Source organism: Corylus avellana, chromosome ca1, assembly GCF_901000735.1.
Source record: "Corylus avellana chromosome ca1, CavTom2PMs-1.0".
NCBI lineage: Eukaryota > Viridiplantae > Streptophyta > Magnoliopsida > Fagales > Betulaceae > Corylus > Corylus avellana.
Genome location: NC_081541.1, coordinates 46,000,711 through 46,028,322, shown reverse-complemented (window position 1 = coordinate 46,028,322; position 27,612 = coordinate 46,000,711). Strand labels below are relative to the sequence as shown.

At 35.3% G+C, this 27,612-nt stretch overlaps 4 protein-coding genes across 7 annotated transcripts; 2 read left to right on the top strand and 2 right to left on the bottom strand.

The window, feature by feature from the left end:
• Positions 1 to 2,845: 2,845 nt before the first annotated feature.
• On the top strand, positions 2,846 to 5,637 carry LOC132167612 (protein DUF642 L-GALACTONO-1,4-LACTONE-RESPONSIVE GENE 2). Its single transcript, XM_059578622.1, has 3 exons — positions 2,846 to 3,159; positions 3,689 to 4,186; positions 4,942 to 5,637. Exons 1-3 carry the CDS (start codon positions 3,078 to 3,080, stop codon positions 5,460 to 5,462), a joined length of 1,101 nt encoding a protein of 366 aa, XP_059434605.1. The 5' UTR covers positions 2,846 to 3,077; the 3' UTR covers positions 5,463 to 5,637.
• Positions 5,638 to 6,520: 883 nt separating this feature from the next.
• LOC132170392 (cytochrome b5 domain-containing protein RLF) lies at positions 6,521 to 11,985 on the bottom strand. Of its 4 annotated transcripts, none has more exons than XM_059583224.1 (7): positions 11,867 to 11,985; positions 10,629 to 10,745; positions 10,259 to 10,342; positions 9,721 to 10,111; positions 8,301 to 8,435; positions 7,717 to 7,767; positions 6,521 to 6,827 (listed from the first exon to the last, which is right to left on the bottom strand). In XM_059583224.1, exons 3-7 carry the CDS (start codon positions 10,298 to 10,300, stop codon positions 6,751 to 6,753), a joined length of 696 nt encoding a protein of 231 aa, XP_059439207.1. In that variant the 5' UTR covers positions 10,301 to 10,342; positions 10,629 to 10,745; positions 11,867 to 11,985; the 3' UTR covers positions 6,521 to 6,750. The 4 variants fall into 4 exon arrangements, with proteins under 4 accessions (XP_059439207.1, XP_059438488.1, XP_059437723.1 ...); XM_059582505.1 differs by having other exon boundaries at positions 10,259 to 10,337; XM_059581740.1 differs by lacking the exon at positions 10,629 to 10,745.
• Positions 11,986 to 13,647: 1,662 nt separating this feature from the next.
• On the bottom strand, positions 13,648 to 17,826 carry LOC132173586 (cycloartenol-C-24-methyltransferase-like). Its single transcript, XM_059585110.1, has 14 exons — positions 17,496 to 17,826; positions 17,063 to 17,201; positions 16,570 to 16,636; positions 16,043 to 16,116; positions 15,871 to 15,955; positions 15,720 to 15,775; positions 15,260 to 15,314; positions 15,078 to 15,125; positions 14,863 to 14,946; positions 14,631 to 14,747; positions 14,480 to 14,563; positions 14,268 to 14,393; positions 14,066 to 14,163; positions 13,648 to 13,902 (listed from the first exon to the last, which is right to left on the bottom strand). Exons 1-14 carry the CDS (start codon positions 17,824 to 17,826, stop codon positions 13,839 to 13,841), a joined length of 1,428 nt encoding a protein of 475 aa, XP_059441093.1. The 3' UTR covers positions 13,648 to 13,838.
• Positions 17,827 to 24,534: 6,708 nt separating this feature from the next.
• On the top strand, positions 24,535 to 24,822 carry LOC132173579 (glycine-rich cell wall structural protein 1.8-like). The gene has a single exon (XM_059585099.1). It carries the CDS (start codon positions 24,535 to 24,537, stop codon positions 24,820 to 24,822), a length of 288 nt encoding a protein of 95 aa, XP_059441082.1.
• The last annotated feature ends 2,790 nt before the right edge of the window (positions 24,823 to 27,612 follow it).

The following is a 27,612-nucleotide window of genomic DNA, read 5'->3' as shown; positions in this document are numbered from 1 at the left end:
ATTTTTTTTTATTAACCTATAATTTCTAGGACCCTTTGTTTACACTAATCCTGAATAAGAAAGATGGACCAAACGGTGCCGACATGTGCACGTGACATAGATTTTATTTGGATAGCACGTGTCAGTCAGTAGGGCATGGTATGGTTGGTGTCCATATCTTCCTTAGGATAAAACAATAATTAAGAGCATATGATTATAAAATAATAATAATACTAATTAAGAGCATGTCCTCTTTCTACTGTTTACAACGTATACTTTTATGATGGTTAGTCACTTAGTTGGTTCCACTCCATTAGGTTAAGGGAAAAAAAAAAAAAAAAAACCTTTATTCTTGATGTTTGACCCATTTTTTTAATGAGCTTATAATGTTTAAGAAGTAGTGATAGACATTTTTAAAGTTTTACCCGTAGGCAAGTTTGTTCTTCTTTACTTTTTTTGTCAAATTCGTCTTACTAGACAAAAATAACCCATGTTTTTTTTATTAAAAAAAATCCCTCTGAAAATAAGTTAGGGTGGCTAAAACCGCTCCCAATGGCCCATTAAGAGGTGGCAGCCACTCCCATTCGGCTGGAATGGAATGGCAAACCACCCGCATGGCTGGCGAAGTCATATATTAGTTTGTTACTGTTACTATGTAAAACTAAAATTTATAATTGATTCTAGAGATCTTCATTTATAACTTGATTAGTTACTTTAAATAAGAGAAAAATGTAAAATTAATCCTTATGGTCTACCTAATTAACAATTAGCTTTCTGTAGTATTAAAATAAACTTAAAGGTCTTTGAAGTATGCCAAAAAAATAATTTAGTCTCTACAGTCAAATTTTGTCAACTAATTTAACAAATTTCGTCAGTATGACACTGATTTAAATTAGACAACTATTACAATTTTATTGGTTCTAATGTTTCAAGTTATCCGAATCTATTAAGTCAGTAAATGAAATTTGATTGTAATGACTAAATTGTTTTTTTGGCATATGTCAGTGATTTTTAAATTCGTTTTGATACCATAAAGAATTAATTACAAATCAAATAAAATGCATGATCTGATATTACATTTTTTCTTTAAAATAATAAGGCAAATGCAACTTTCGTCAAATAGGTCCCTACTTGAAGGAAGCATGTTATCTCCCATGTGCATATGAGTGTCCGAATGGAAAGTGCCAACTTCCGACCATTCTCCTGTGTTGTCTTTTTATGTGGGTATACCTTAGAGTTAGGGTGAGGGTGTTAAGGACCAAAGTTTGGTACTTTTCTTAATAGCACTCCTATCTTTTCAAGTGGGTTTTCTATAGATTAAGTAGTAAGGAACATAATCATTCTAGCATGCATCCAACATTTGGATAAGAATCTTAGAAGTCTCTTCAAGCCATTGCTTTAAGGAGTGCAGAGAAAATAAGCCCTAAAATTCCTATAATCCAATTAATGACCAAAAACCGATCTCAATGTAACAATGATAAACCTAGCTACATTGATAAACCAGCTATGTGATTATATTTTAGCTTTAGATAATGGCACTATAGCTTTTATCACTAACCATTTTTCGCCTTTCTAAACGCTTAATGAACATGTTTAAGAGTTTTAAAGAAAAAAGGGATAAAAAATGATGATTACATAAATGACAAGAGCCTATGGCCTTATTTCTCGGCACAAAGTGCTGTCTGTCGGATCTCTGAGAGGCATGTAATCAAAGCTATCTTTGCCATCAACCTCTCTTGTAATCCAAACACTAGAGAAGCTTTGGTTGTCCTCCTTGCAGCCTCTTTAGCCTCTCAACTTTAGCTTAACAACTTCATCTCTAAAGGTGGCTCTTAAATTGTTAGTGCTTGTATTATCATTTTCTTCACCATCACTAACCGGAGAATATCCACTATTATTGTGAATACCCTCTCCTCCATCCTGACCTCTTCCACATGGGAAGTTTGAAAAGTAAACGAAAGCGCAAATTTTTGTGCCCACAATGCAGTATAACAGGATGCAGTCAAACTCTTCTTAGGCTATACTGTTCCTCATATATAAAACCTCAATTTTAAAACTATGTTAAATCACTGGTTATCTCAAAATCATAAACTTTTACGATAACCGGTAGTTTAAGAATATCTCCCTAGCAACCATCACCGACCTACTTATTGAAGTAATTGGCTGACACAACTATGCTCTCTACCCACACCCACATTAAGGCCATGTTCAAGACCATCACCTAATGCTGCTAATGTAATTGCTGCAAAATCACCAACCTTCATATCTTCCACGACCTCCAAACCTTTTAAAAAGGAAATACTCCTTGATTATAACATTTATTGGAACCATCTAAATGATTTCTTTTTGTAAATTTTGTTTTACAATCTTAACCAATATCGTGTATTTCACTTCAAGTTGTCACAAAAATATTGATTTAAGTGAGGTTTTAATATTCTTGGTCATGTGAGGAAGAATGCATGAGATTCACTATTAAATCATTTATTTAATTAATATATCTTTTTTAATAAGTAAAACTCTATACGTAAAATATTCAATTCAAATAAAAAGTAAACAGGAATAAAATCAAGATTCAAATTCATGATTTTTACAGTATTGATATTATGTTAAATTATTAATTATTCTAAAAATTTAAATGATAGAAAAGAATAAATTTATTTATTTAATAATTTTAATAATGTATATTTTTAAACTTTTAAACCAATAGAGTTAAATTAGAATATAAGAAAATATAACAAATTTAATTATTGAATCAATATTTTATAATCAAAATACTTGTTGCAAAACGGTTGGACTGACCATCTTAACACCTGTCCTCCAGCATCAACGAGCTAATGAAAGGGCCAAATTATCAAGATGTCACTGCCATTAATTATGGAGAAAAAGTGGCTGTTAATAATCTGAGACGAGCAGAGTCAGCAGACAGCTGCAGTGGCGTGGCTTCTCAACGTGATTTCAGCTAAGCGCTTTCTTCATCATTTTCTCAACCCACTTTTTTCTTTTCATTTTCAGTATAAGTATCGGTGCTAGATCTCTCCATCTCTCCCACACAGCCAAAACCCACTTCAGCTCTCTCCTTCTCTCTCTCCCTGGTTCCAATGGCATTGAAAGTCACACTCTTGCTCGCTGCCTGCTTGCTACTGTTCACTGGTCCTGCCTTTGCAGCTACATTCTTGGAGGGTAATGCTTACATCTAACCCCTCCCATTTCTTTATATGTACGGTTGAGCTGGATTTTTGTGCCTGTAACTCTGTTTTGCATTTTACTTGTGGTTTTGTTCAACAAAGTTGATCTATTTTGTTGGGTGTCTTCTTTCCTGGTACTTGTTCTGTCTCTCTCTCGAACCCCATTTGGCTTTTAGTTATGGAGTTTATGGCATTCTGATCTGTTTCACGAAGTTGGACTCTATGTTCTTTCCTGTGCACTCTTTTGGAGTGGCTTTAGAATCTGATCCCGTTTGTTGGGTGTTCACCTTTTGGTCTTCCTCTCTCTCTCTCTCTCTCTCTCTCTCTCTCTCTCACACACACACACACAAATAGTGTTTGAAAGATTTCCCCTTTTTTTTTTCCTCTCTCTCTCTAGACGCATAGATTTGTCGAAACATTTTCCCTTATGCTCACCTAGGATTCTAGAGAGAGAGAGAAGCTTAAATTTGCAATCTTTCTACTTTCAACACTTACTCATTGGCTGTTGCTTTGCAAATCTACAGGATATCTGGACAATGGCAATTTTGAAGAACAACCAAAACCGACTGACCTCAAGAAAACAGTTCTTGTAGGAAAATACGCACTGCCCAAGTGGGAAATTGATGGCTTGGTGGAGTACATCTCCGGCGGGCCGCAGCCGGGGGGAATGTTCTTCGCCGTGGCTCACGGTGTCCATGCTGTAAGGCTTGGCAATGAGGCCTCAATCTCTCAGACCATAAAAGTCAAACCAGGCTCTCTGTATGCTCTAACATTTGGGGCATCAAGAACATGTGCACAAGAAGAGGTTTTGAGCGTCATAGTGCTTCCTCAGAAAGGAGACCTTCCTTTGCAGACACTCTACAGCAGTAATGGAGGTGACACTTATGCTTGGGGATTCATCCCCACTTCTGATACTGTTACAGTGAAATTCCACAATCCTGGGGTTCAGGAGGATCCTGCTTGTGGACCACTCTTGGACGCAGTTGCTATCAAGGAACTCTTCCCTCCAAGACCCACAAGATGTAAGAGGATAACTAGCCTTATATATCTTTGTTCTGTTCTAGCTATATACCTGGCCTTCCTTAGTTTTTGATCTCTGTTCAAACCTTTCTGCATATTTGGGATTCTTCTGGAATTGTTTAGTACTAGATCTGTGGTATAGGATACTGCCTTTTGTCAAAATATTAGTTTCCTCTGTTCACTATGGTTTGCAAGCTGTGCTTACCATTTGATTTGGTCTGTCTATTTCTATGAGCATGTTTTTGCTGTTTAGGCACTGAGATTGATAGTTATCTCCATGATATGACCTATACCCTATTATCTGTTTGCTTTTTTATCTGCCATTCTGTGGTATGTAGCTAAGTTAATACCTTACAGAGTCTCAAACTGATGGGCTAGAAAAGAACATACTGAGATCTGGAATTGCAGTCCCTGGTCTGAGTCTTACTCTGTTTTATTTGTTTTCATTTGTCTTGTGTTGCACTCCCGTCTCACATTAGGAAGACGAGTAGCCCACGTAAAATGAGTGTATTGTATGTTAAATCTCACATTGGTTTTTAACTAGGCGAAATTGAGTTTATAAGTGATTCTAAGGATCTCTAATGCAACTTGACTAGTCATTTCCCCGAGTCGTTACAAGAAATATCACTGTGATCCGAATTCCACACTTTGCTCTGAACGTTTTACTGTAATTGTATTATTAGTGAGATTTGTGTTTATTGATTTCTATCAATGAACAACTTAGGTTCTTATCATACCTCTAAATGGTTTCTTGCAGATAACTTGGTGAAGAATCCAGGCTTTGAGGAGGGTCCCTATCATCTGGTAAACTCTTCCCATGGCGTTCTCCTTCCTCCGCAACAGGAAGATCGCACGTCCCCGCTTCCCGGCTGGATGATTGAATCCCTTAAAGCTGTGAAATTCATAGACTCGAAGCACTTCAATGTCCCATTCGGACAAGCTGCGGTTGAACTTGTTGCAGGGAGAGAAAGTGCCATTGCCCAAATTCTCAGGACAGTTCCCAACAAATTCTACAATCTCACCTTCTCTGTTGGAGATGCTAAGAACGGTTGCCATGGGTCTATGATGGTTGAAGCATTTGCTGCTCAAGACACCTTGAAAGTTCCCTTCAAATCAGAAGGCAAGGGGAGGTTCAAGACAGTGAGCTTAAGGTTCAAAGCACTGTCAATCAGGACCAGAATCACGTTCTTCAGCTCTTTCTACCATACTAGAATCGATGACTTTGGATCCCTTTGTGGCCCTGTCCTTGATCAAGTTCGGGTTGTCCCTGTAGCTTAGATGCTATTTCTATCATCTACTATTTTTTTTTTTTGTTTTCTTGTGGTAGAGATTTGGCAACGGTTATTAGATCCTACTTTTTGTTAATATGACCGTTGATTAGGCTCATGTTCTACTTAAACAAGTTATCTAAACTGTTTGGAGTCTTCAGCTTTATGTTAGTATTGTTCTGCTTCATGTGGTGTCCAATTAGGTATAGAGATTTCCAACAACTTTGCTGTCCAATTTCTCGGCAAGTTATTTAGCAATTTGGGCAATAAATTACTGAAAATCCGAATCCTCATATTAGAAAGTTCTGTAGTGGGAAAATATTGTGTTTGCAAACCACAGAGTCATGTCAATTTTTGTTAAAAATGTACGTGAAAATTACATGTCCGTTTAATATTAGGTTGGGGAAATTTTTTTTTATCATCGATAAAGTGCATTTCCTATAAAGGCACATATTTAGTCAAAAAAAAAAAAGTGCCTTTATAAGACAAATGAATGTTATTTAATTAACAAAGTCATAACAAATATTAAAAAGTTGTCATTAACTCCTGCCATAGCTGGGGAAGTAACTCATGCTGCCTAGCAACAAGGAAGACAAACCGATTCCAGAGTTTCAAAACCATTTTGATATGGGGGAACACACCAATAAACCTCAACTACCGCAATTATTGTAGGATTAGGATCCTCTCATTGTTCAGATTAATTTTCACACAGATTTAATATATATGTTTAAATGATGTAGCGTCTTGTATACCATTAAATTGGAAAACAGAATCTTGATTATAAAATGAGTCATCTCCATTTCAAATGGAGAATATCATATTCCATTATTATACACTCTATTGCATTTAAATGTGAAAATGTGCATTCCAACACCATTCCGAGGGACAAAGATCACATCATCTACACCGTTAGATTTAACAATAATAAATGATGTTCGCGAAATGGCTCCTTTCCATTTCAATTCCATTCCACTTGAAATGGAGTTGATCCAATTCCCCATCCCAAAAGCAACTAATAATTCCATGGGCATGTTAGACAATTTCTAAATCATTATTATAGCAGTATAATGAGATATAATGCAGGATTCCATTAAATGCATTGTAGAAAAATACAGGCAGAAGTACAATTATTTCCAAATGGTATGGTAAAGTTACCCCTACCATAAAAAGGGGGTGTCATTCTACTGTGACATAGTTCTCATACACCTTAACTGAAAAGGCATTTCTGTGCCAATCTGCTGCTAAGAATATAGAGGCGGCCTCGAGTCACTTCGTAGTTGCTCCATTATTATCGAACTTCACTTACTATTATCTAAAGTACCCACGAGGCACTTCTCTAGTAAAAATTCATCATTCACCCAAGCATGGTATTTATCTAAAACAAAGGCATTAAGGAATTCTGTCAACCGTAACAATTCTCAATAGCTTAAAAGAAAGAGGAAACTTTACTAAGGATCCCCAAACTTTCACCCGTTTTGAAATACTCCCCTTGAACTTCAAAATCTCTTAATTTAGTCTCCTGAACTTTCAATTGCTCTCAATTTGGACCCTTCTGTTAATTTTAGCTGTTAAAAATTCAAAAAAAACCAAAATATCCTTGATTTTTGTTTTTTTGTTTTTAAAAAAAAAATCAAAAAACGTTTTAGAAGTTGAAATTTTATACAAAAGTCAGGGGTATAAACGTCATGTGACGTTTAAAATCTGACGAAGGGGTCCAAATTAAAAGCAATTGAAAGTTTATGGACTAAATTGAGAGATTTTGAAGTTCAAGAGGGGTATTTCAAAATGGGTGGAAGTTTGGGAGTCCTTAGTGAAGTTTCTCCTAAAAGAAAAGAAGATGCAAACTCTGAGTTAAGAACCAACCCCCCTCCTTAGAAGAAGAAAAAACGAGCAAAGAGAAGAAGAAGAAGAAGCATCATGCTCCTAAAAGCATTTGAGTAAATGATTTTGGGCCATTTGCAAGAGCAATATTTCCAATAATATTTTAAATTAAAAAAAAAAAAATCTAAAATATAAAGAATGCCAAAATGAATCGGCATAAACTCATCTCATCATCCTAGGTTATGTCTTGTGACTATCCCTTTTAACTGAGCTTCACAGGTAAAACACACGGAAAAGAAGGTTCTTTTAGAAAGGTCCAATCATGAAAGCTAAAAACCAAAGGGTAGAATGGAGTAAACTTTTCCGAGGTCAAAGAAAACCACTAATATTCAGGCATGACCTAAAGAAACCACTGAAAGTAGGAAAATTCAAGAAAAGGATACTAAATAAGGATGTACAGTCTTTTCCCACTGCCTTCATCAGCATATCAACACCTGAAAAAGGAAATTTCGTCAAAGAGGAGCAATAGACTCTCGACCATATTTTACCACATTAGCCATGAATGGACTTTGGATAAAATTGGCAATAACAAAGACACCATCAAGTAGTCTTTCAGGGGAATATACAATTCTGTCACTAAACACTGTTACAGTGATAACATTACCTATCTGAACAGATAGCATCATCAAATAATGCAAGTTAGAGATTGGGGATCCTAGAGAGCATCAGAAAGGTTCAACTGGTTTGAGAATTACAGCACAACATTGCTTTGCCTTTCTATATTAATGAACCTAGGTCATTGATAGGCTCTGAATATATGCAACCTTCAACAAAATTAAAGTTCCTCAAAAATAGAGAATCTGCTCACTGTTGATATGGAACTTGTGTTTGTGCATGCACAGAGAGTATACAAGTTTGAATGCAGACAATGTGCAACTAACTCACCACACACAACATGCTTAATGAATAAACGAGAATTTGGTCACTGAAGACATGAAACTCGAGCACATTAGGATCATTTCCATACCTCCGGGATGAAATCTCATGTATGGAGATATATTGTACACACGACCCTTTAAAACAGTCCACATGGAACCTTCTTTCTGATGTTGTTTAACCTCATTCATAGAAATAAGCCTCTTATTTGACTGTCCCTTTAGTCCTGGAATCAAGAAGCTCACAGTGAGTAAGCATTAGAATTAACATGCATAAGAAATTACAACAAATTGAACTCCCCTTATGAGCTCATGCATTATAACTGAGGACCAATTTAATTACTAAACATTATAATCATCTGTAAGTGTCCCCACTAGTTTATGTAGAAAGTTCACAATATGGGTAAAATAGATGCAAAAGCAACCCTTGCCAAACCCAACACCATCTACCTGCAAGCAACGGAGTTTTTTTTGTTTTATACCATAAGTGCCATATTTGGCAGACACCACAAAGAAGAGGGAGAGCAAGCCCCACATGACTATGGAATAGAATCAAAAGATTATGAACCAAAATGATGGGATTTGTTTTGGACATGATGTTTATATAAGTGTGCTGGTAAAATGAAAACTGGAAATGGAGATGCATCAAAAGTTAAAAGCATTTTTTTTTAATAAGTAATTGAGATATCATTAAAAGTGTAAGGCGCCTTAGATATGCATGAAGTATACTAGAGAAAATACCTAGCTACTTGAACATCTTAAAAAAGCAATTGTTTAGGTGCAAAAATATGTCTATTAAATGTTTTATCACTAGTAAAAGTCTGATTTTTTTTTCAAGGCAAGAAAGAGAGAAGGAATTCAAGCTCAAATGAAGGGTTAAAACCAAGTCCCCCAATAAAACTTAAACTAAGACAGTTGGCATAAAGATCTAGTTGAGATATATTCTAAGAGGAAATGCTTTTTTTGCCAAGATGTAAGAAACTAGACAAGACGACGTAAGTCCCAACTGCCAAGGTATCAAGCATGGGTTCCTAATCCCTTTTTCTCTTCTTCTTTCTGCATTTCTTATTCAATCTGTGTATGCACATTCTATTCTACACTTTTTTTTCGATGGGTAATCAACACAAAAGATCATAACAGCAGGCCTTAAAACTTTGATTCAGCTTCCAAACCTACTTTATCAAACCTACGCTTTCTTCCATCGTTCTCACTGCCTCTCCTTCAGGACAGCCCTAAGCTTGAAATTCTCAAGGCTGTCATACATTATTGAGCCCCTCAAAACTACACACTAAGGCATAATCTTGGCCATTGCTTTCCCACCCACACCAGGCCCCCCCCCCCTTCAAAAAACAAAAAGTTAAGAGAGAAGTAGATTATATGTAAACCATAATAAGTAGAATCAAAGCACATTCAAGGGAAACTCAAGAGAAAAATTGCAAAAAGAACCAAGGAAAGGAATACAGTGTTAAAGTCTGAAGCAGGTTCACCAAGAAATATATACCCATCCAATACCTGCAAGGTCAGGATGAGTTCGAGTAAGCTTAAGCCAGTCCATTTGGCTATATCCTTTCTCAAAAGGAACCTTTGCTCGAGGTGCTGGCTTCCTTGCAACAGTCTGTTCCTGAACTTTGTTGACTGAATCTTGAACATCTCCTGAAGCTACTGGTCTTGACAATTCCGTCGACTGTTTTGGAGAGGACATATCAATAACATTGAAAGACAAAGAACCAACTGTGCCCTGCTTCTTAAGGGTGGTATTATTTGGCACTTCTTCATTCCACAGAAGACCGCTATTCTGACTACTATCACTGCCATTTGAGAATTCGTCTTCTATCCTGATACCACCAATGTCTGACACAAGCTTCTTTGTCTCATGACCTTCTTGGTCGACTAGTAAGCTAACCTAAATTTATAACCATAAACCATATACTTAGATAAAATTGTTGAGTATGAAAAGCACCCAGATACAAAAATCTCAATATACTTGATAAATTTGTGCTAACTCAAAAAGATAATAAAGCTATGACTTCATCAAATGAAATGTAAATACCAAACTTGGCTGACAAAACGTGAAGTCATCGTCATTGTCCATCTTAAGCAGAATGCAGTTTCCAATTGCTTCAAGCAATCTGTCCTGTGCAAATATAAAATTATTAACAACTGTTCTGTGCCACCAGCTGCATTTTTTATTAACACATACAAAAATTAGCAAATGAATGACCACGTATCTAGCGATGTCCAACATGCCTATTAACTATAGTTTTGACAGCTGGAGCAAAAAGAAACATAAACTAAGTTGATCACAAATAACAACCTACTTGGGTTGCTGACACTCCATTTATTAAGTAGTTCTACATCTTATATCACAACACATAATCTTCTCTCCAACTTCCAACATCCATTTTAGGCAAATAACTCACAGTGCTTAACTTCAGCTCCAACTTCTGGACATCTATTCAAAGTTTGAGCAGCTAAGTCACTATTCTTAACTTCCACTCCAGATTTTCAAATCCATTCCAAGTTGAGCAAGTACCACCCTACACATAATGTGAACCCCACATTTCAAAAACCCACCCTATTTCAATTAAATGACTTACTGCAAAAAATCGACCCCAAGTTATCAAAATCCATTAAAAGTTCAAGCCTTCCCAAAATTTTATGTATGAATTTTTCTTTGGACAAGAGGAAACAAAACTATCCAATTACTTGAACCTAATATTAGCACTAAGCTAAGGCAAATTCTCGAAGTTTTCAAAATCCAAAGCATAATTAAACATATGCAATACAAAATGTAATCTTCTTTCCCTCTCCTCAATATATTATTCTCAGCAACCAAACAGATTATGAACATCTAGATTCAAAAGAATTCTCCCTAAATAATAAATTACACTCATTCTTCAAGTGATTACAGTAAAAGAAACTATAATCATTACAAAATAACCAACAAATTTCACGCAAAATCAAGTCTATCATAAAAATACAAAGTTATTAACCTAAAGCGTACAAATTTAGCCACCAAACTCAAAATTTTCAGGAACAAAAAAAGCATAAAACATATGATCCAAAATGAAAGTCTTTTCCTCTCCTCAATTTTCTAAGCAACCAAACAGATTATCAGCATCTACATTCAAAATAATTATTCCTTCATTAATAACTATACTCATTCTTCAAGTAATTACAGTGAAAGAATAATAATCATCACAAAATAACATAACATATTTCACGAAAAAATAAAATCCATCATAATAACACCAAAATATTAACCTAAAGAATCGAAACACAATCACAAACCGCAAAGTTCTCAAAAAAAAAAAAAAAAATCAGTTCCAAAGCGTAATCGTCTATTCCTCTCCTCAATTTTCTCAGTAACCCAACAAATCAACATCTATGCCCAGCATAATTCTTTCTTTCAATTCATCCAAAAAAGAAACATTATTCTTTCTATGCATTAGAAACTACACTCTCTCTTCAACTAAATACAGTGAAAGAAAACAATATTATCAACCTCAATATTGTAAACAGATCACAAAATGAGCGAATAAAGAATCTTAGAGTTTCTTCGCACACAAAATGGAAAATTTCAAGTATTCCGAATTTTATGACTTTCTTTTTCTCTTCAACCAAACAGAGATGAGCAGAGAGATATTGAGAAACGTACCGGAAAGTAGAGATAGATCGTCCGCCGATCTCTGATCCAGTCGGGTCGGGTTCTGGTAAAGACTAGTTGGCGCGTTTTGCTATTGATCTTGTTCAACTCTGGTGGGCTGTGATGGAAATTTTGAGTGAACCAGTTAAGTTTTGCCATGTCAGCGGAATGGGGCCGGTCAAAGTGGACACAACACAAGCATTGAGAATTGAGAAATGCTAAAGCCTGTTTGTTTGCTTGTTTTGAAAACAGCAAAACGTGTTTTTATGTTGTTGATGTGCGTTTTGGTATACCATTTTAAAAATCCAAAACAAGTGAAATCTAGATAAAAAAATAATAATAATAATGGTGTTAAAATTCACGTACCAAAAAACATTTAACCCTATTTTTTGTTTGATTTCAAGAAATATTTTTGCAATTAAGAACATAATCTGCCGAAGAACCTTTTAGAATTGTTACTTCTTATATATAATATCAACGTATTTCTTCGACTCAGAGTAAGTTTGAACAAATTAAGATATACCAAAAAAAATTTAAATTTCAATTTAAATTTCAAGAAATTAAAATCACTAGACAATGATAGTTTGCAACCAAAAAAAAAAAAAGTCTTAATCTTGAAGGTTTTCTAAAAGTACATGATATCTAATTATCTATTATGATTTTGATGGTTTAGATTTATTTAAGAACGAAAAGTTTTAAAATAAATTTTACAAATAGAAGAAAGTGCTCAAGTTGACATATTAAATTATAAGGATAAATGCAAAATCAATCCATATGGTTGGCTTAAGTTACAAATCGCTCTCTAGTTATTAGACAGAGCTCAGAGTGGGAGAGGGAGTCCTCCTTCCCCCTCCTTTTCCCAGCTCCACCGTAAATTGACCGGGACGTGTGCGTCAATGGTCCTCGAGGTGCATTCTAACAACAGACCAGTAGATTGACTGCTACCTCTCTTGGATTTGGTGGATTGTGTGATAGTGTTGGGTTTTTGTTGTTTTTTGGTTATTGTACTTTCGTTGTTTTTAAATAAGATTGTCTTCTCTTTATATTTGCTTTCAGGAGTGATCTATGATGTGAAGTTTTAGTCCTTTTCACGAATTCTTTAGAATAACGGAATTGGTTTTCAGTCGGTATTTTGTTTTCTTCTAATTCATTTCTGAGAGCAAACCATAGATCAATGGTGGAAGAGTTATCATGCATACAGAAGAATTGTCACTATGGTAGAGGTAGCGAATGAGATTGTGTTTGGTAAAACACTAGAACAGAGATCAAAAAGTCAGGAAATCAATAACTTGGCAGCAAAGATAGACGTAATTTGCTGGAATTTGCTGTAGATCTGAAAACGGATTGGGATGTTAACATTTCATAGCTATTGTCTTGTTATAACCCGAGTGGCTATTGTGTGTGTCATAAATAGTGTTTGGATTGTGAAGATTCCAAATTATATATTTGGTATTGTATGGAGCATTTTGCCCCATTTGATTATTATATTAATGAAGTGATAACTAATTCAAAAAAAAAAAAAAAAAGTTACAAATCCCTCTTTGTGGTATAAAAAATAATTCAGAGGTCCTCGGAGTAGGCCAAAATAATAATTTAGTAATATACAACATATACGTTTAATTAAAAAGAAAAAAGAAGCTAAAAAAGAAACATGCATACAAATCCCAACAAGGCACCCTTCCCTTTCTCCCCTTGCAATTCCCAAAAAAAAAAAAAAAAAAAAAAAAATCCCAGTCAAGGCAGAGAAAAAAATTTATTTATTAGATAAATAAAAAGAGCCAAAGTCCCAATGTAGCAGAAGGGTACAACAGCTAGTGCTCAAGCCAAAGGAGGTGTACAAATGAACCCAGAGGAAACTAAACACAGACAAACAACTTTCAATTGGAAACCAAGATCACAAAGTCAACCAGCATGGTAAAAACCCAATCCTAACATACATTTCAACCTGTCAGAATCCCAGGTTAATTAGTCTACATTGAGATGTTCACTGATTGTCTGAAAGCGGCTTCCGGGCCAAGAAGAAATATATTGGTGTGAAAATCTCTTTCCTGAAAGACAGTAATATAATTATGTGAGAAAGAAAAAAACTGTGATTCAACTCCTACAAGGAAAGAATTTCAAAGGCTCTCTTTTTTATTTACCCATTTCTTTCACTTATCATTGTAAGAGTGGGTGGAATTAGAGAATAAGTATTGCAGAGGGAGCACTCACTTTCCACCTTCAACTAGCCCTTCTGCAGCCTGCTCTAGAAAGATTTGAACACGTTGGCTTCCCTTTGGGGCAATTCCCACAAATTCCATGGCCTTGACCTACCAAAATGAGAACTCAGCTCTAAATCAACTGCCTTTCCAGAGTTGAACAAGTATGAATAATTCTTTCAAATCTTGAAGAATTTCAATGAAACAAATCTTACCATGTTTCTTGTAATGAAACGCCCAGCAGCAGTTAGACGGAAACTACTCAGTGAGAAGTGACTTTTATCAAAAGGCAAGTACCAAGGGAGAGGTGAGTCCACAGCAAGATCTTTCTCCCATATCACCTTTGTGCAGAATAAATAAATAAGTTGAAACTTGTGCCAATAACAAACCGAGATTCGTAAAAAACAGAACAACAACTTGCAGTCACCTCAAAACCTGCTTGTTTGAGAGCTTCAAGGCATTTTCCTGTCAACCTGATGTCAGGAAGGCCATCACCAATCTCGATTTCTGCCTGCACCAATGAAACTTTGTTACATTGAAACGATAAAATAATCATGCTTAATTCAAGCATATCTTACCTTTATTTTTTGATGTTCTCGGTTATTGGGATCGAAAGAATCAGTCATGCACCACTCATATGCAGCAAAACAATGGCCAGGCTTTAGTACTCTATATATTTCTTTGTAGCATCCATACTATCCAGATCACAAGCAAAGGTTAAACCAATATGAACCAAAAGAGGAAAGAAAAAGAAAAGAAAAAGTGGAACATGATTTGCTATCCTAGCTGATTAGAATTTGGAATACATACTGCATCGGGTGCATGACAAGTAGAAGCAATTGCATATACTGCATCATAAGTATTGTCAGGAAATGGCATTTTCATGAAGTCAGCCTGCATCATCAAGACTTCATATTAATCTCATTACTACTGAGGCGTCTATCACAAAAAACCCTTTTTGTTATATCATAAAAGGTTTGTTTCCAAATCTCATTACTACTTTCACACCATAAACATGAACCAACCTTCACAAAATCGCAGGTTTTGTCCACTCCAGCAATGCGGTTTAGTTCCTGTGGAGCAACAGCAGCTTGCACGTGTCATTGCCATTTTGATATTTTTAGCACTTCAGTCTATTATAAATTCTAGATGCGTTTGGTTTTTATATCAGTGAGTGAGAGACCATGCTATATATATACGTACGTACCTTTCCCCTTGCTATCTGATATTCATTGTTGTTCAACCCCGTTACTGATGCTGAGCTGTAACAAATCACCATTGCATATATACATAGCTAAAGAGTCCTTCCTCAAGAGAAAGTTCAATAAATATACAATCCTAGCTAGGCTAGCACTTGTGTTTTCTCTTTCTCAAAAATCTCATTATTACTTTAGCAATTCAATAATACTTTCAATATTCACCCAGAACCACAAACCACAAACCATGCACAAAGCAATCTAATGTGAATGTTCATGTGAAACTTCCGATTCTTTCGAAACTTCTGATTTTTTTCGAAACTTCGCCCTCCAGACTCATACATTTGTAATCATAAGTGAGAGGACATAAATTTCAATGAAACAAATCTTACCATGTTTCTTGTTTAATCAATGGTAGAAACTAAAAGGAGAGAAAGTCGATGGGAGGGGTGGGTTGGGGGAGAGATTAACCTGAATCTGGAAATTTCTCTAAGTGGTCCACCAATTCCACATCCAACATCCAACACCTATTAATATTATATATGTCAAACTAAAATCTCAATTATTCGAATGGTAAATCTCTAAATTGTCAGCTTCCCCATGTTCCACAAAAGGAACAAACCTTCTGTTCTGGCTTCAGGCATAGTTGTAGAGCAATGAAGTGCTGATTTCGCTTGAGGCTCTCTCGAAGAGACTCCCCTTTCCATCTTTAGGAACAAAAATTATGCACATGATTAGTTATAATCTGCAAATGTAGGCCAAAAGGAATTGTACTGCATTTCTTCAAAGGCTACCTGGGTGCAAAATGGAAAGACTCCCCCCAGCCATACTCATAAAAGCTAGTAACAAGATCATAGTATTTATTAACCTGAAATCCACAAGAGATGGTTCAATTTTATTCTTCAGACAGGTAGCAGAGTAGATCCGGCATCCAAATAGAAATTCTACAGCTGGTTCCTCACTTTTGTTGGATATTTAATTACTCTCTCCCACAAATGGGTTAGATGCGAAAAATAAGAAGAAACGCAGAATAAACAAAGATCAGTCCATCACAAAAGGACACACTACGTGATTCACCACTAAAAACTACGTTAATCAATGAATGAGATGGACAAAAAAAAGATCAAGCACAAGAACTACCAACCTTGCTAACACAGAAAAAACCTCATAAACAAATATATATATAAATTTACAATAGATCGAGGCTTTCTCATTCTACTCACCATGATTTAGAAACCAAATACCAAACAGATTATTATAGTAAATTCCAAAGACAGTAACACACTGATAAAAAGATTGTTAATGACAGAACAGCACTCACCATGTCAGTGTAGTTAGCTTTTCTCTCTTCCTCGTCACCACCATAATAGCTATGATACTTCTCATACCTGAATTGTCAAACCAAAACTTTTACTACAAAAACCATTTGACATGCTACGAGGGTTTAGGAAAAAAAACAAAAGATGAGGTAGTATGTTTAAAATTTTCACTTATTTTCTTTCATCACTTATAATATTTTCTTTCTTGGTTCTGTCATTGAGAATTAGGATAGGAAAGTATATGTATATATATATAGAAAGAAATCTTTGATGGGAGCAGTAGCAGTGATAACATTACGCTGATGATGATGAGCAGTGGGAAGAGGAGCATTAAAATCAGAAGCAGAAGGAGAAAGAGATCCACCTTCGTCATCCGTCGGAGGATGATTTCTAGTAGAGTAAAAAGCAGAAGAAACTTGAGAATCGGTAGAAATTCTTTTGAGTTTCAAATCAGGGTTAACAGCAGGATAAAGAGGAGGAGGAGCGTTAAGAGACTCATCCACATCCTTATCACGACGTCGGAGTCCTTCTAAGGTTGTAGAACCCGCAAAAGAATTCCTTCGTTCGTTAACCAACAGAGGTCTTTCAAACAGAGGTCTTTCAAACAGAGGTCTTTCGATTCTGTTAGAAAGTCCTAAATCAGAAAAATTGATTTTAACAGATCCATCCATGTATTGTTGGATGTAATCAAGATTAGAGGCATTATTCACTACTCGAGAAGGTTTTGCAACACCTTCCAAAAACCATTCGATGGGGAGGTCAATTTCATTCCATCGAATCATCTTTGGAGTTTTGATATTAGCATTCTGAGTAGAACTTTGAATTAACAAAGTAGATTCACCTGGATTCTTGATCACAGCTTGTGGATCTAAATTTGTTTTCATCAATTTGTAATAAATACGGTAGATAATAGCAAGGGGTCTGCTACCTTCTTCCATATTATAACCAGATGCCAAAATATTAAGCGTCAAAGCTTTCAAAATATGAACATCATTCAAGGCAAGAGAAATATTAGGGAAAACATCAAAATGGACAAGGCCATTAAACAGAGAAGACTGAATCATGCCAAGAATACTGGTTTTGAAATCAACAAATCTTGCGTCACGCAAACATAACAAAACAGAAGCATTAATACCAAGTCGAGTCAAAGGCTTGACAGCAACTTGAACAGAACCAATATGCAAGAATTTGTAACTTCTAGCAAGAGCATCATTGACAAATTTTTTATTGAACAAGGTAATAGTTTGATTATTACCCATTGTGGCAAATGTTTGTTCAACAGTTTTTGACAGAATATTCAGATCTAAAGACAGATTTAGACCAAGAAGTAGTATAAACATCATTGTTAGAAAGCTTGGGAATATTCCATTTATCAAAAATAAAATTATTATCACTTTCGATAGAAAATTGTTCAGAATTAACCACGTCAAGTGGTAAACTGGAATTAGAGCTAACAGAAGAATTAGATCTCCACATTTTGACACACAAACTAAACTCAAAATCACTCACTGGGCAAAGTCTTAGAGGAGGTATGTGTGGATAGTTTTGCGTCTAAGAAGGACATACTTAGGAAGTTTGCCTTGTGAGTGAGTACCTAGGATGAGTTCCTCTAAGACTTTGCCTAGTGAGTGATTTTGAGAAACCTTTCCTCAAATTGTAAATCAAGAGGAGTGGGTTTTGAATAAAATGGAACCAGGTATTCACATAGTCATAATAAGAACAGGGATGTGAGAGCCCCAATCATCGACAGAGATGAAATTGACAAAATATGCAATGGTACCAACAATCATTTGGGGATTGTTATGTTTGGGTATAGGTCGGAAACGGACAGATTTTGTTTGGATCAAAATATCAGTAAAAAATGACAAATCTTTCAAAGGATGTTCAGGGATCCAATGAAAATGACAAGGAAAGTAAGAATGAGCTAGTTGCTCTGGGGTTTGGGAAAGATCTTCAGAAGAGAATAGATATTGAGAAAAGGGGAGAGTAATCCAAGGGAAGGAGATATTGACAGGAGGACTATGTTCCTTCGGAGGAGCCATAGCACCAGGCTTAGAGAACTGACAAAAAGTAGAAGTATTTGACTGGGAAACTTGAGGGTGAGTTTGGGGAGGTTTTGAGAATTGAGCAGCCAAGGAACTCATCCTAGGTACTCACTCACAAGACAAACTTCCTAAGTATGTCCTTCCTAGACGTAAAACTATCCACACATACCCTTGGACGCGAAATAGTTGAAACCAGAACTATTCACACACACCCTTGGCCAACACTCAGTTCCTTCTTCACGCCCTAGACACCAACCCAGGCTTAAAGCGGGACTTATAGATACCTCGCAAACTGACTAGACGGGGTGGTGCACTACCGTTCCTTACAACCACAACTGACGGGGTGGTGGACTACCATTCCACAACTAGAATCTCAACACAGAGAAAGGTTAACAGGGAGTAAATGAAAAGGAGAAGAACAAGACTATACTCAGGGGGTTCAAGAGAGAGCAGGGTGTACATCAAGTAGCAAAGAGATCAGAACTCTTATGGCTCTGATACCAAAACGGAGTTGAGGAAGCGCGATATGCATATAGATGCAGGGAGTAGGGGAGAGTGATGTACAATGCATAAGATAATTTAAAACAAAGCAGTAAAACTAGCCATGAGGCGGTAATGACAGTTATATAATCAAAATAAAGAACTGAAATTAAAGACAGTAAAGATAGATAAGGAGTTTGATAAACAAAGTTTGATATAAACTGAAATCGTTACAGATTTAGATAAGGCTTACAAAAGTAAGTGATAGTGCTTATTGAAGTAAGTGACAGAGAAGGAGAGGATATAAGAACAGGGGAATGGCTAGAGAGCAAAGGAGCTTCAAAAGATGAAGGTCTCTGGTAAATTGCTTCTTGGATACAATTTAAATCAGCACCAGAATCAATCAAAGCAATAACATCAAGGGTAAAATCAGGGGAAACAATGATATGCACTTTAGAATGCCATTTGGGAGGAATCACTTTGCTGATCAAATTGACAAAATTGACATTATCAGAAACATGTATTTGTTTATTCCTTTTTATCTCAACCATATCTTTCCTAATGTTATTAATCTCATGTTGCAAGTCTGAGACTATAACTACTTTGGATTTTTGTTTTAAAACTTTTCCCAAAGTATTTTTAGGAGAGATTATAGTATTATCTTGTTCGTCAGATTTAGTCAGAACAGAACAAGTGCTAATACTATCATGGCCAAAATTATCAGGAAAGGCTGACTTAGGATGAAAATTCTTTGTAGGACTGAATGATCTGGATCCGTCAAAGATCCTTTGGAGTTTTGGCTCCATTTCAATCTTACCAAAGTTTTGTTCAAGGATTCTAATATCAGAATCAGTAGAATCCTGAGAAGAAGTTTCTGAATTAGAAGAGGAAACTTTTGGATCAGAAGAGAGAGAGGGAATTTTCTCTTCGATACGGTCCAATTGTTGTCCTAAAATATGAAGAGAGTGGGCACAAAAATTGTTTTGTTCGATAATTTTCCTATCGTTATTAATAGGGTCCTTATCATGGGTTTTGAAAGGGGAACATTTAACAACAATTTTGTTGACATCAAGAAGAGTATTTTCAAGAGGAGAATGAGAAGATTTGACAACAGATTTATCTTCTTTGGTAAAATTCTTTTTGACAACATTCAAAACATTATCGATAGGGAAATGTTTTTGAAGATAATCAAAAAACAAGATATGTTTTTGGGACTTAATCATCATCTCGGCCCATTTGACCTTAATGAGATTTTGTTCCTTTTCTGAATATTTGGCACGGTAAGCATGCCGTAAAGCACGATTTTCAGAAGATTTAAAATCTTTGTTCAAAGCAGGCCAATCAATGATAGAAAATAAATCTTTGATGGGAGCAGTAGCAGTGATAACATTACACTAATGATGATGAGTAATGGGAAGAGGAGCATTAAAATTAGAAGTAGAAGGAGAAAGAGATCCACCTTCGTCATCCGTCGGAGGATGATTTCTAGTAGAGTAAAAAACAGAAGAAACTTGGGAATCGGTAGAAATTCCTTTGAGTTTCAAATCAGGGTTAACAACAGGATAAAGAGGCAGAGGAGCGTTAAGAGACTCATCCACATCCTTATCACGACGTCGGAATCCTTCTGAGGTTGTAGAACCCGCAAAAGAATTCCTTCGTTCGTTAACCAACAGAGGTCTTTCGATTCTGTTAGAAAGTCCTAAATCAAAAAAATTGATTTTAACAGATCCATCCATGTATTGTTGGATGTAATCAAGATTAGAGGCATCATTCACTACTCGAGAAGGTTTTGCAACACCTTCCAAAAACCACTCGTTGGGGAGGTCAATCTCATTCGATCGAATCATCTTTGGAGTTTTGATATTAGCATTCTGAGTAGAACTTTGAATTAACAAAGTAGATTCACCTGGATTCTTGATCACAGCTTGTGGATCTAGATTTGATATATATATATATATATATATATATATATATATATATATAATATAATATAATATTTTAAATAGGAAAGTAAAAGTAAATAACTAAAATGTTGAGCCGGATATAGGTGATTTGAAAAAGTTGATTGTTAAAATAGAAAAATGTGTTTTTTAGCTAAATTTTAACTAAATATTTGTTGAGCCGGATGTGAGTGCTCGAAGACAAGAGTGCAACGTTCACTGTTCTTTTCAAAAGTTTGTGATTGACTAAAATGATGGAGGCCACGAAACTCCAGCTCTTTTGGTAAAGAGAGATCTTGTGGTTCATATTTTAATTGAATATAATATATCATTGTAGTTACTTGAAATTACGGAAAACAATAATTTTAGACAGAGACGGAGTTAGGAGGGGGACCGGTAGTGGCCTTGGTCCCCCCTTCCCCCCAAATTACAAGAAAAAAAAAATTAAGGTAACTTACAAAAGTCAAAAAAAGCAACTCATTAAGTTGCTACATATTAAAGCCTAAAATAGATGCCCTTAACTTGCTTACTAAAAGTTAATAAAAATTGTTCTAACAATTATAGCACTTAATACTATGGTTACAAAGTCCACAAAGGTGGCTAGCACTCAAGAAGTAAAACTAAAAATCATAAAGTCTAATAAGGTTGTTGCCTAACAAATATTTTTTTGACTTTTAAGGGATGCATAATTTACTAAGCTAATTAAAGTAAAAGAATGCTGCGCCGAAATGCTATAATTAATTAGAAGGAAACGTGTACAATCTTCTTCCATGCTTTCTTTGAGTTTGCATTTTTATTTGCACTTCCAACAGGTGAGGTGACTTCATAGGGAGAAAGTAGTGGTTTGTAATGGTTTCTAATTTTACTCATTTTCCTCTTCACAATTTGTGAGTATTTTGTAAGAATTTGATGATCATATTTTGTGAAGCGGCTAACGAAGATACAGATGAGGGAGGGTTATGCATGGGGTAAAATTTTGGGGATATGACATGGACTGATGATTGACGTGTAATATTAGATGGCGTCGTAAAATTATGTGAAAAATCATAATTATCATTTTTGAAAGTCAGAAATTAATAATAACACATGTCGTGTTTTTATTGGGTATGACGTGGTAAAGTGACAAATTTTGTTAAGTTACTTAACGAAAATTGATTTCATTGAGTAAACTGTTATTTTTGCATGCCTTGAGGATCTATAAATTATTTTGTATATCACAGTGAGTGATTTGTAATTTAGTCCAACTATAGGCATCTATAAATTATTTGTTATACTGATGGAGTGATTTGTAATTTAGGCTAACCATAGTGACTAATTTTGCATTTATCCCGTTAAAATATAATCATGATTTAAAATTACTGCATTTAATTGTGTACATAATCTTACATTATTTAATATTTTAAAAAATGTGCCAACATTAACATCATGGACACTGTTAAGTGAAATGGAGAAGATTCTATTTTGCAGGTGAAAGACTTGCAAATAAAAATCAGTTGTAGAATTTTAGGATTCATTCAGTATGGAAGCCAAATAGGATCCTCTCCAATTCATTTGAATTGGATAATATCTAGTTAGTTATATTGGAGGAGTATTTTTGTCCCATCAAAAAGTGAAAAAGATAAAAATATCATTCCAATATAATTAACTGGATATTATCCAGTTCAAATGAACTGAAGAGGGTCCTAATTTAGAGAACGGAGAATTAGGGAATTGCATAAGACATTGTAGTAGGTGGAAACATTAATTACAAGTAATTGATAAGAGATCATGACTCATGAGTAGGTGAGGTGGTTTGATATGGAAAAAGTAATGGTTTGTAAGGTTTGAAGTGTGTTTTGGAGACTTGTTAAGTCTTTTTTATGGAATTGGGCCAATTGGTTATAGAGCTTATGGATGATGTGACAAAACATAAATTTATTATATCTTGTCCGAATTAGGCTTGTTAAAAGTCTAGCCAAATTTGAGCTTGGCTCGAACTCGGCAAACTTAACTAGTCGAGTCTTCAATCAAGCCATATAGTTCAAACTAAACACTTTTGCATTTTTCTTTTTAAAATATCCTTAAATTTATTCAAAAATACACATATAATAATGTCAAAAGAGTGAGAGAAAGAGAGAGAGAGAGAGAGAGAGATTTCATCCTAATAACAAAGAGTTGTTGCACTTCAAACTTGTGAGTGAACATCCTCCTTTCTACTCCCACTATTTCTCTAATAATTTACCAAATCCATGGTGATCAGCTATTTATGTTGCTTGTTTTTGTTTCTAGGTTGCCAAGAGATCTGTTACTCTGTTAGGATCCAGCTATAATAATTACCAACCCTGACCTTTAGGAATTAGGATTATCTCCAATTAATTATATTTTTGAAGTACTTTTATTTTTTCACCTTTTGATAAGACAATACTTCTCCAATAATAATCCGGAGGAGGGAATCCTATTCCTACCTTTAGAGTGTGGAAAATCCTCATTTTTAGAGTGAGGGAAACGCTCCACAATCCACTCCCATCACTTTTATTTAATGTATATTCGGCGCTTTGAATGTATAGTATGCGGGTGCCATGGCATATAAGATAGGAATATAATCAATCTGGTTGTATGAAGTGACATCATGTTGTTAATTAGTCCAACGGCAAGGTGACAACTAGACTTATTTCAAACTGTGATGAAACTTAATAATATAATTGTTGAAATTAGTGACCGAATTGATTATTAATCTTTTTTTTTTCTTCTAATTCAGTATCATTTTTTTTTTTTTTTTTTTAAATTCTAATACATATAAGTATGTCAACATTCTCGTACGAAGTTAGCTGAGAAAAGACGCTGACATGAATGCATTTTAATGCAAGTTTGTTCGTACGAGATCAACAGTTTTTTTTAATTCTAATACATATAAGTATGTCAACATTCTCGTACGAAGTTAGCTGAGAAAAGACGCTGACATGAATGCATTTTAATGCAAGTTTGTTCGTACGAGATAAACAGTAATAGAGCAAATTAATGCATCCATTTAAGGCAGAGCAAACAAATTTTTGTTTTTTTTTTTCAAGAAAATGGTTGTTTTGGAATTGAGTTTTAGAGCTATCGTATTTCTAAAGGAATAGCAATTACTTAATTTTTGTAGAGGAATATTAGTCCTTGTTTAATTAGAATAATAACTACTAAAATATTGGAAAAATTTATAATAAATCCCTGAGTCAACCTTCCAAAATTTTAAAATCCGTAAGTTTTTTTTTTAAAAAAAATTTACTCCCTAGGTTAATGGAAATGACAATAAAATTCTTGCCGTTAAAAATTTTTAATAGCCGTTAGTCAAATTCAAAACGTACCGTTTCATCTCATTAAAATATTAATTTTTTTTATTAATTTAATTTTAAATTTTAAATTTAAAAACTAAAAATAATTAAAAATAATTCCAAAGAGATCGTAAAAATTTCCCAGATCTGGATTGGAGGAAAACGGTGTTGGATCATTTGGTGGAGGAGGTAAAGATGCAGTTGCTGGAATGGCTCGAGGGGGAGGTGGGGATGCCACCGGAGGTGTAAGGGATGCTTGCAGAGGAGAACCTCCTAGTGGTGGTGGTGGTGGCAGCGAAGATAAAACTGGAGGGGGTGATGCTGGCGGAGGGGCAGATGGTGGGGGTCATGCTGGTGGCGATGGCGGTGGTGAAGTTGATGGTGGGGTTGAAGTTGGCGGAGAAGGTGGCGGTGAGGTTGGAGGTTGTGTTAGTATCGGTGGGGGTGAAGCTGGCGGGGATGGAGGAGCAGCAGGGACTGCCGGTGGAGGAGACTGAGGAGCTAGAGTTGAAGGGGTTGAAGGGGATGAAGGTGCTGGGGTGTCAGTAGTCTGAGTAGGCGTAGTTGAAGAATTCGACGGAGCAAGGAAAAAAAGTGGTGGTGGTGAGGACCGTGAGGTTACAGAGGAAGTTAGTGAATTCACAGAGGAGAGGAGGAAGGGGTTGTGGAGGCCATCTTCCTATGGATCTCTCCTAAGTCCTAACAACGACAATGCACTACTACAGTTCCATTGTCATATTTGAATGATTAGAGTAATCACAAACATCCAAACCTCCAATTTTTCCTCAAAACAATACCTCATTACAGAGCACAATCCAATGCCAAAAAAAGTCTTCCTCAAACCAAACAAAGTAAAAAAACACTCAAATTTTCTCAGTATTGACAACCCCAGAAAAAACCCAAATCAATCAAACCAAGCGCTACCAATCTACTAGAATCCCTTCTTTAGATGTGCAATTTTGATGTAATTCCCTTTCTGAGAAGGACTATTGAAATTGGGCTCTTGAGTCCTGTGTATGAGAATCCAACATCTTAAGAGACAATGTTATGCATGCCTCTGCTAGTGTGTTTTAGCCATCTTAAACATGTTGGAATCTTTTGAAGCTTGTGGAATTTTTTTAAACCTTTATGATGCTTGCTGTAATTTTCCTTGCCATCTGTTTATTCGTAAGGATAGCTATGAGGCTGTTCCATGGTTGGTCTATCTATACCTTAATCTGGCCCAAAAACGCTTTTTCCATTACCTTTACAAGTGACTGCTCTGCTTTCACTGTACGAATTGCGGAACCTTTTGTTCAAGTTAGAATCTAAGATCTGATCAACTCTCTTTGTACTTGGGCAAACGTTAGCTTGGCTATGAGGGAAACAACCAGATTCTCCAAATGTTGACATTTGACAAGCTGAAAAAAATTCCATATACCAAAAATAGAAAGAAAAAAAAATGACTAAGCAAAACCCATTCAGAAAATCCTTCTACCAACAAAACCCAGACCAAGAAACCAAAAACTTTGAGCAATGATTAGATCGACAACAGTCTCGTTTTCTCCCTTTGGTAATCGCAGTAGAGACCCTGAAATTGTAAAGATAAAAAACCATCAAGATATAACAACAAGAACCAGCAGTAAAATTCTCTTTTTCTTGTTCTTCAACCTAAAAAATCAATTTGAAGGCAAGAAGTCACAAATTGAAAATCTACCTGAGAAATCAATTGTTCTCCAACAATTGGAGAAGGCACCACCGAAGCCAAGCCACCGTTGATGTTGCCGGAGAGATTCGAGAGCTCGGGTGTGTTTGCCGGAGTTGGGGCAAGAAGTCGTGAGTTGACAAAAGATTAATTTTTTAATTTTTTTAATTTTTAAAATTAAATTAATAAAATATTAATATTTTAATGAGGTTAAACGGTGCGTTTTGAATTTGACTAACGGCTTTTAAAAAATTTTAACGGTAGGAATTTTATTGTCATTTCCATTAACCTAGGGAGTAAATTTTTGAAAAAACAAAAAACTTAAGGATTTTAAAATTTTGGATGGTTGACTTAGGGATCTATTATACATTTTCCCTAAAATATTTATTAAAAAAACAAAAAAAATGATCTATGCACATTAGCCAAATGGAATGACTCGACCGCCCCATAGCTAGCCTGTTAAACAAATCACTTCGTACACTAGACCATCAGCCTAATATCTTCCTTATTGACTCACAATATTTCAACTGGAAGGACTTGTGGTGGCTACAAAAGATGCCACTTTATGGTGATTTGCATCGACTCTTGAGTCTTTGCCATTTTGTTGTCATCCATGCACTTCTCACCAAATGCTAGTCTTCCTAAAAGAACAAATTAAGATCGCTGGCTCTTAAAATGAATGTCATGCATGGATGGATGCCGAAGGAAGAACCCCCTCGCCATGGAGAAGGGACAAGCAGCTTCTGTCCTAGGGGTGGTTCCGCTACTTTTATTTGGCCAAAGGAGGCTCAATCATCCTTCCATTTTTTATTTAAATGATATGCCTAATAATATGATTAACATTGATGTGACATATTAACAAATTCAAACAATTTTTTTTAACAACATGAACTTATTATTATATTTTTTTAGCTTACCCACATTATAAAAAAAAAAAAAAAACTCATTGTAAATGCAAATTTCCAGAAAAATAAGGGAGCTGTTACCATTTTTCTCTTTATAGAGGGAACCATTAATTCCTAACTACCCAAAAATTAATTTTACATGTCATTTTCCTTTTTATTTTCTTTTTGATTAGTTGTATATTAAAACAGCCGTACCTTATACAAATGAATTTTGGTATTAATATATATAAGGCTCATAAAAAATAGAAATCATCCCTATATTTCATGATTTCACATGGGAGAGTTTGACAAATAAGTACATTTTTCATTCAACTCTATTGGTAAAGGGACTCTTATGGTTCATATTTTAATTGGGGTTAATAACTTTTTTGGTACCTGAGTTTTCACTTTTTTTTTTATTTTCCCCCCCCTGAGTTTTAAAATATGACAAATCTAGTACTCAACTTATGGGGAAAAGACAAAATCAATACCTCCGTTAGTTCCGTCAGTCCTACTTAACGGGTTTAGTAGGAAAATCAACAAGGAAAGCTTGGAGCTAGTCTCTGAAATTACCCGAAAGAACTTGGACATGAAATAGCGTCTGAAAAAAAAAATTCTTGTCAACTCGGCAACACATTCTTTCTCTTGTTTTCTCGGCAACCAAACAGAGGCAGCTCGTTTTTTTTTTTTTTTTTTTTTTTTTTTTTTTTTTTTTTTTT

Bases quoted from the DNA above. Each gene is read 5' to 3' on its own strand.
- LOC132170392 (XM_059583224.1), bottom strand. From the start codon at position 10,300: ATGGACAATGACGATGACTTCACGTTTTGTCAGCCAAGTTTG. The intron at 10,112-10,258 runs GTATTTACATTT...TTATAAATTTAG, and splicing joins CGTTTTGTCAGCCAAGTTTG to GTTAGCTTACTAGTCGACCA. The intron at 8,436-9,720 runs GTATTGGATGGG...TCTTGATTCCAG, and splicing joins AACTCATCCTGACCTTGCAG to GACTAAAGGGACAGTCAAAT.
- LOC132173586 (XM_059585110.1), bottom strand. From the start codon at position 17,826: ATGGGTAATAATCAAACTATTACCTTGTTCAATAAAAAATTTGTCAAT. The intron at 16,637-17,062 runs GTCTCTTAACGC...TTGACAATTCAG, and splicing joins CGTGATAAGGATGTGGATGA to GTATGAGAAGTATCATAGCT. The intron at 16,117-16,569 runs GTGAGTGCTGTT...TGTGGATTTCAG, and splicing joins AAGCTAACTACACTGACATG to GTTAATAAATACTATGATCT.
- LOC132173579 (XM_059585099.1), top strand. From the start codon at position 24,535: ATGGCTCGAGGGGGAGGTGGGGATGCCACCGGAGGTGTAAGGGATGCT.
- LOC132167612 (XM_059578622.1), top strand. From the start codon at position 3,078: ATGGCATTGAAAGTCACACTCTTGCTCGCTGCCTGCTTGCTACTGTTC. The intron at 3,160-3,688 runs GTAATGCTTACA...GCAAATCTACAG, and splicing joins TGCAGCTACATTCTTGGAGG to GATATCTGGACAATGGCAAT. The intron at 4,187-4,941 runs GTAAGAGGATAA...GGTTTCTTGCAG, and splicing joins CCCTCCAAGACCCACAAGAT to ATAACTTGGTGAAGAATCCA.